This window comes from Egretta garzetta, unplaced genomic scaffold (genome assembly GCF_000687185.1).
Source record: "Egretta garzetta isolate BGI_Z169 unplaced genomic scaffold, ASM68718v1 scaffold292, whole genome shotgun sequence".
Taxonomy (NCBI): Eukaryota; Metazoa; Chordata; class Aves; order Pelecaniformes; family Ardeidae; genus Egretta; species Egretta garzetta.
The window spans coordinates 2,065,501-2,073,684 of NW_009258789.1; the positions used below are offsets into that span (position 1 = coordinate 2,065,501).

The 8,184-nt window shown below is 42.2% G+C and overlaps 1 protein-coding gene across 1 annotated transcript; it reads left to right on the top strand.

Annotated features, from left to right (window-relative positions):
- The first annotated feature begins 6 nt into the window (after window positions 1–6).
- COQ7 (coenzyme Q7, hydroxylase) lies at window positions 7–4,355 on the top strand. The gene is made up of 5 exons (XM_009649566.2): window positions 7–166; window positions 590–704; window positions 816–955; window positions 3,065–3,133; window positions 3,786–4,355. The coding sequence occupies exons 1-5, from the start codon at window positions 125–127 to the stop codon at window positions 3,861–3,863; spliced, it is 444 nt and encodes a 147-aa protein (XP_009647861.1). The 5' UTR covers window positions 7–124; the 3' UTR covers window positions 3,864–4,355.
- Window positions 4,356–8,184: the final 3,829 nt, after the last annotated feature.

The following is an 8,184-nucleotide window of genomic DNA, read 5'->3' on the forward strand; positions in this document are numbered from 1 at the left end:
GGCTTCCCGCAGGCTTCGCAGCACGCGAGCGACTCCGGAGGGCATCAACAAGCCCGTCATAGACCGCATCATCCGCGTGGACCACGCGGGGGAGTACGGGGCGAATCGCATTTATGCGGGGCAAATGGCCGTCTTGGGTCGATCAAGTGTGGGACCGATTATCCAGGTTAGTGGGCCTTAAAAGCGATCGCCGCGTTGCCAGTTAGTTTGCATTTGATCCGCAGTGGTGGAATGAAGTTGTAGGGTCATAGCTCTCATAGTGAGGTAGCTGCCCGTCTCTTCCTAAGCGCGTTTAAACGTGGGTTTATGAAGAGTGGTGGGATTAGATGGAGGTACTATGTGGTGAGCGAGTTACCAATGCCACAGTTGCTCTAGTGTTGTCACAAAGACTCTTATTCTGCAAATGTTTTTATGTTGCTGATTTATAACTCTCCTCATCTGCCCTTCTTCCTTTGCATCACAAAGAGGAAACGTTAGTGTTACCTCTGCAGTCAAAGTGTGAGTGGCCTGAGCTTTGCGTTTATTTGTTTTATTTGAAAAGCTTAATTTTCCTGGTTGTATACTTTACTGTGATCTGGTTCTTTTGCAGCAAATGTGGAATCAAGAAAAAGACCACCTGAAAAAGTTCAATGAACTAATGGTTGCATACAGAGTTCGACCTACTGTTTTATTGCCTTTTTGGAATGTAGCAGGCTTTGTCTTAGGTGAGTCTGTATTATTACTGTTATTGTTGTTTTGCAAAGTCTTCAAATGTGCAACTTATTTGCGTTGCTTCAGGTTTCATCATTTGTGTATGTTTGGTACCACAATCATAGGGGCTGGAAGTGCTTTACTTGGAAAGAAAGGTGCAATGGCCTGCACGGTGGCAGTGGAAGAGAGTATATCGGATCATTACAACAGCCAGATCCGAACTCTTGTGGAAGAAGATCCAGAAAAGTACAAAGAACTATTACAGGTATTAACTATGTCTTTAAAAGTAGTTTAACTTATTTAATTATCTAATGTGACTTTAGCCTTTGAAAATAATATTGTTCATAGAGTTTACTGTAGATCTGGTTTTGTTCTGTCACTTAAAATGCTGAAGTCAACAGAAACTTTAAGTTTCTTTTAAGTAAAAGGATGGTTTTTCCTCCAGCAGCACTAGATTGATCAGGCACCAAAATTAAAATGTATGTTGGATTAGCTTGAGCATGCTTTCAGTAATTCAGCATTTCCCTTTTGATTATGAGACCTGTGGTTTAATTTTTATTACTTTTAATTGAAAGGAAGGGTTTAGGGGAAAAACAAAAGGAGAAAATATGATTGTGTAGTAACAGTTTGCTTGTGCTGGATATGATTATATAGTTAGAGCAGGGTAGACTATTTCAGTTGGAAGGGACCTGCAGCGATCATGGAGTCCAACTGCCTGACCGATTCAGGGCTGACCAAGTTAATGCATGTTGTTAAAGGCATTGTCCAAATGCCTCTTAAACACTGACAGGCTTGGGGCATTGACCACCTCTCTAGGAAGCCTGTTCCAGTGTTTGACCACCCTCTCAGTAAAGAAATGCTTCCTCATGTCCAGTCTGAGCCTCTTAACCATTCCCATGTGTCCTATCATGGGATCCCAGGGAGCAGAGCTCAGCACTTCCCTCTCCACGTCCCCTCCTCAGGAAGCTGCAGAGAGCAATGAGGTTGCCCCTCAGCCTCCTTTTCTCCAAACCAGACAAGCCCAGTGTCCTTAGCTGCCCCTCACAGGACATGCCTTCCAGCCCTTGCACCACCTTTGTTGCTCTCCCCTGGATGTATTCAAGGACCTTCACATCCTTCTTAAATTGTGGGGCCCAGAACGGCACACAGTACTCGAGATGAGGCCACACCAATGCTGAATACAGCGGGACAGTCCCCTCTCTTGACCGGCTGGTCGTGCTGTGTTTGATGCCTCTCAGGATGCGGCTTGCCCTCTTGGCTGCCAGGGCACACTGGTGGCTCCTATTGAGCCTGCTGTCAGCCAGCAACCCATTCAGGTTCCAGTCCTGAGCACTGTTCGGAGCACGTAGGGTGCTAATGCTTGTTAGCTCTGCAAGAAAATTATTTCCCAAGTTTTAGGCATCAAAGTGGGACATGTTCCTGTAGGGTGCTTGTGAGAGACTGACCTGTTTCCACATGCAGCATGTGGAGCTCATTTGTGCTCTGACTGGTGGGAGCTTGCTTTAGGATCTGTATGTTCATTTTCAGTTAACTGCTAACACTGCTAACTGTCAGTATGTTCCCATTGTGCTTAGTTTAACGTATAGCCAAGTCTGGTTACTCTAAACGTGTCTTCTTGTTACAGAAATAGTGTCTGAAGTAACCCTGGTTTTGCTGACACGTGCGCAAGGAAAATACCCCTGACAATAAAGACTAAACTGAGAGGGCACAAAATAAAGAGAAAAAGCTAAGCAGCAAGGTTGTGCACAGTGTCAGTATGAGGAGGACTAGCGATGAAACCAAAAGTGATGCGAACCTGTTGGGTAGGGACAGTGCTTGGGTGTCTGTAAACTCTGCGCACTTTATGAAGCAATCCTAGTCCTCTGCAGGCATCTCAAGGGAAAAAAATCTTTAAACCATTTTGTCCCAGTTGAAAAATTAGAAGAGAAAAATAGTGTCCTTTAGAGCATGCTAGAATGGACAAAACCCCTGTTGGCTTACGGGGAAGTACCCTTACTGATGATCTGGCAAGCCAGGGACCTTAACTTCATTATTTAAATTGAATAATTTGTATGTGTGAAAGTAATTAGTGTTATGAGTTACTATGACTATAGGTTGTAGGTTTTCTTGAAACGGTGGAAGAGATAGTGATATATCTAACAGCAGCTTAGTTTTCAAGGACTTTTTTGGAGAAAATTAAAAGAACTGTAGGTTTGGGGAATGCTATAAATAATCCCCTTCTCACTGAATTGGAGATTCGGGTCTTTGAGAAGCTTTTGAGAGACCCGGGCCTCAGATAGTGCATGCAATGGTTGACATTGGTTGTGTATACTAGCTGCCTTCACTTCTCTGCAAAGTAGACTTACTAATTAACTGCTGCTTTTTTTTTTAAAAGATAATAAAACAATTTCGGGATGATGAACGGGAGCACCATGACATTGGGCTTGAGCATGATGCAGAAGGGGTAAGTACAATGTTAACTAATTGGCACTGTGAGTGAGGATGTAGATGTGATATTCTTCTCTTCCTTATCCAGTGACTGTGACGTAGTTCTTTATTTGAGAAATAGAAAATAAGGTGCTTGATATTCTTTCCCAAAGATAAATATAAGAAAGCACTGCATATTACAACTTTCATTTTTCTAGAGCTGAATTGAATCTGTTGGAACTCATGTCAAGTGTTAAAGTGATGGTGTTTTCCTGAGAGGTGTCCCCTGCACAGTTTTTGATTTTATTCTGAGTTTAGATTAAATATTTTTGTGCTATGCATACAGCTGGGAACTTGAGACATCATCTTGATAGGCAAACACAACCATGTTAGGAAGTGTGAAATACAAATTCCATGCTCCCTTGAATACCGTATGAGGAATGTGTGACTTCTCTCCCTTTTCTCTCTTGACTTACATTTGTGGAGAAATGGAAGTGTGAAGTTGATAATTTTTAATTTAGGGTCGTTTAGATTAGGGTAGATTAGGCTACAAATACAGATGATTTTTGGTCATGTTTTTTTCTTTGTGTTTTTAGTTTTTTAGATAATGCTTACTATTCTTTACCACAATCTGGTTCAAAAAACCCACTTCATTAGATGTATTTAATCTCTTATTCTATGTTTTACAGGCACCAGCTTATTCAGTCTTGAAGACAGCTATACAACTTGGATGCAAAGCTGCAATATTTTTATCAGAAAGAATTTAGTGATATTTTCCATAATGTTTGTGGCAATAAACTGTGACACAAAAGTGTATGGAAATTGCAGAAGAATAATTGTTGTTTTATTCAGCCTTTACAAATTTTCTTTGCTAAGCATCTGATTCAGCCAGCCTTTTTCACATTGCATACCTGTTCAGAAAGTGTCTATACTGAAGTCAGTTGAGCTAAACGTGAATGAAGACGGCAGAATTGGGTCTGTATGAACTAAACCTCCTTATTCAGAGACTGTTCACAAGGTGGCAGCAAAATATGTATGTATATACATGATTTATATAAATACACACACATAGAAAAATGGTAACTACATTCTCCGTTGCCTTCAAATTTTTATGTACTTGAAATAAACTGGAGCTCATCAGCTCATTTTAAAATGGTTAATGCTAAGTAGGATAATTTTGAGTTCTGTGTTCAGGGTAAATAAATGAAGCGTTAGTAAGTTATTTCTTTTCAGTCCATCTTGAATAAAGATTGGTATCATAAGGCTTTTTTTTAAGACTTGTTTGTTGGTTTGGGGTTTCTTTTTCAGGCTGAATTCTGAATTAATTATTTAAATAGAATTATTATTTTTTTTGATCCAGAATGTGTATAAGGAATGGATCCCTGTTATAAAGCAGGTGGAGAGCGCAACTTGGAGCACCTGTGGAGTTGCACTTAATGTTCCATTAGAGCTTTCAAGTTTATCTTGCTTTGCTTCTAGTCTTCAGTAGCTCTTGAACAGAGATGCTGTTGCTTTCTCAGTGTTCAAACAATTTCCCCATGCTTTCTATTGACAGCCAGGCATGGAGCAATAAAAATAAAACGGACTAAGTTGTACATGTTCGTTCTGTTAAACACTAATCAAAGATGATAAAGATGCAGTGATGGCATTAGTGTGTCTTAAACTGGTAGGGGTGAAAGGGACTTCTTGCAAGATTGCTTCTCTTGCCTTTTATGTCTTAAGAACATCCTGACTATTCCATTCTTTTCGTATTGCATCGTTATGGAAATCGGATAGCTTTCCAAATGCATATAGATTATATAGAAGGTGCTGATATATCGATACGAATATTTAAAGTCTCTGTGAGAGAATTCCATGTTATAGCTGAGAAACACAATCTTTTGATTGTTTGTGGCAAGGCAGGGAAACCCTACAAATAATATTGTGGGTGACACAGAAAGCACCTATCCGTGCTTTTCCCCTTGGATTCATGCTTCTAAAACTTTGGGGAGGCGCAGCTTGTTTAACAGCCATAAGCTGACTTTTGTTTCCCAATTTTACAGGTTTTCTAGTCCTACAGACTTTTGTTGTGGTGGTTGCGCGTTTTTTGGGGGGGTTGTTTGGGGTTTTTTTCCTTAATAAGAATAGCTAAGCTTGACAGATTGGGTGGCAGAATTTGTTGCATCTCATTTTCTGGTTAAAAGCTATGCGGTATTAGAAGTCAGTATTTCTTAGCCCAAGCAATGGTGTATAACTAACTGAACAGGTCAGCTATGGATGTGGGATGTAATGGATATAAACCTAGCTGAAAACGAAAGAATTGGAAACCAAGAAATAAAATGGTAGCCAGTGTTGCCCACTGCTGTTGTGGGGAATGGGGCCTCCATTGCCAGTCTTGACTTTCACCTTAAATGGCAAAACTACACCGTTGTATTGAGGCCAGTTAAGTAATTTGATGAAGTTTTTGCTGTGTGCTGGTTCCAGTTCTGTTGTGCTGGCCAAACGCTGTATACTGACTTCGTAGCTGCTTTGAGACCAGAGGAGGATAAGAAGCGTGGAGTTGCTGGCAGGAATCCAAGCCCTGTGGGAGCACCTGGGAACATCTCGCATCCAAGCATCTGGGAGCTTGGTCAGGCTTCGGACAGCTTTTAATGTAGGTAGGGCTGAGTCTACCTTGTTGAGTAGCTCTGTTAGTGTTTGTAGGAATTGATTGTTGTATAATTTGACACAAGAGACTTCTTAAAGAGGATTATTTTCCTTTTTTTTTTTTTTTGTGAAGGAGCTTAGGAAGGTTAAGTCTTAATATAGAAACTCCTGTTCTGTATGATTTATTGTGACTGACACTTTGTACGTTCTTTAAGAATAATTTCTATCACTTACACCATTGCAAGACTGGCCTGGTTATACTCAAACTGCTGATGTTATTTACATTGTCCAAACAAAGTAGCGTTTGGTTCTCTGTGACTGGTTTGTACACCCATGGGAATAACTTGGCTCAAGGAACTCAAAGTGAAATTGCAGATTTCTTAGGGACTGTGTAACAAGAAGATGGCTCTAAGGGATTCTCATTTTACTTGCCTCAGCCTCAGACAGTTGTGAGCAGCGTGCACCTAAACTTGAGTTTACTGAAGGTACGTCGTGTTTGACTAACACGGTATCTTCCCTAGCTCGACCAAGTCTCTGAACAAAAGTTGTGTCTAGCAGATTTCTTGCCTAAATTTCTCCAAAGCATTTGATATGCTGGCATGTGGAAAATCCCTAGGGAACGTGGAGAAGAGAGGAATCGGCACAAAAGAATGGTTAATTAAAGTGGCTAAAGGGGTAACATGCAGTGCAGTTGTGCAAGTCACAGACTTTAATAATTGAGTAAAAAGAGGAAAAAGATTGCTTGTAAAGGCTTTAATAACAGGGGCAGCATGGGCGGCACCTTTTACAAGTCCATTAGTAGAAGCGGGGAGGGAGGGGCACAATATGTTTTGACTCAAACCTGGAAGTTGCACACCCGTGTGTACGATGGTCTTGTGGTATAAACTGGAAACAGAGCCAGGTGGTTTCCTGCTCTTTTAGCCATCACATCAGGGTCGAACACTGGACAAGGCATCCCTGGGGCCTGCCTAGATGAGCGATCCTCGGCCAAAGCCTGCTATTCTCTAAGGCAGTGGTTAGAGAGGGATTCTCTGAAGATGTCTGCGGTGGTGTTCAACAGTTGTGGGATTTGCTGCTGACATAGAGAAGCATTCATGTGATCCTTTGTCCAAGACGTGGGTGGCCTCTGAGACCATCAGGCGCTGCTCACTTGGGGCAAGAAATTTTGAGAGACAAATCTCATTTTTAATGCGTTTAGTTTGGCCAAAGGCTGGGAACATCAAATACCAGGAAATCATTGTATGAGGTCTGCGTGTTTGGCCATATCTGCAGCAACTGTGAAAGCGCTCACAGTCAGTTCTTTGTCCTCAGCAGCTGAAAACATCCTGCACATCCGAGTAGGCCATTGGACAGTGATACTGTCTGTAGCTGCCAGCATAAAATATGAATCAGAACAACTCTGCTTTGTGCTGCCGATCAGGATTTGTTCCTTCTTTTTACTGGAGCAGCATATTTGTGCCCATCCATTAAAGCGTGGGTGAGTTCTCATGGCACTTCTAATGGCTGTGCATTTCCCTCCTCACTGGTCATTACCCTATTTTTGTTGTTTTACATAGAAATTGGAGTTGCTTTTCATTTTCCTCATGCAAAAGGGACTTGTTTGTTTAAAAACCCATTTCAGCTTTTGAAATACTACAAAAGGTGGTAGAAGGTTACAAAGGGGCTACAGATGCTCAAGTGCGGTACAGAACTTCTGTGGCACAGCTGTGGCAAGGCTGTAGTTTCTTTTTGATGTTTTCCTGAGGCAGAACTAAAGCTGACTAATGCCAGCCATCCTGGCAGGAGTTAACGGCAGGCGGAGGCCAAAGGATATAGCTTATACAAGTCTATTATTACAGCGATTCTCGATGAACTCTGGTTGTGTTGACAGAGGAAAAGGAACTTGGATGAGACAGGGAAGCTGTGAAATGCAGCATTTTCAAAACAGGGAGTGGGCAACACGACTGGGTCTTCACCGTACCTTTGGGATTTGGGGCTCCCTTCTGAACCATAAGATACGCACATAATTTGGGTCTTGTAATATGCAGTGGGATGAAATCCTTCCCTCGAAGTAATGAGGACTTCTTCTAGCTCCTGTGACAACCAGGGCTTGATCCTGATTTTCTCCTCCAGAAGGAGAGTGAGTTTTATTTTTCAGTAAGGAGGAGCAGAGGGCGTCCACCTGTGTGTGTAGGGGGCATCGGGCTGTTACCTGCTTCTTGATCAGTATCTCACCTCTTACTGTTTTCTCCTGCAATCAGTGCTGGGGATGATCTGGCCCCTGTTCTCCAAAGCTGCTCAGAGTCAGAGTTTAAGGTAATGAGGGTGCTTGGAGGTGAGCGACACGGCCAGATGGTACAGTCCTGTGCTGAGCGCTGGGGCTTCTTCTGATGCTCTGACAGCTCTGAAGCAGGATCCCTGCACTGTCTGTAGGCACCGGGCTGGCTCAGGAAGAGGAAAACCCAGCAAAAGAAAGCAAAGGGG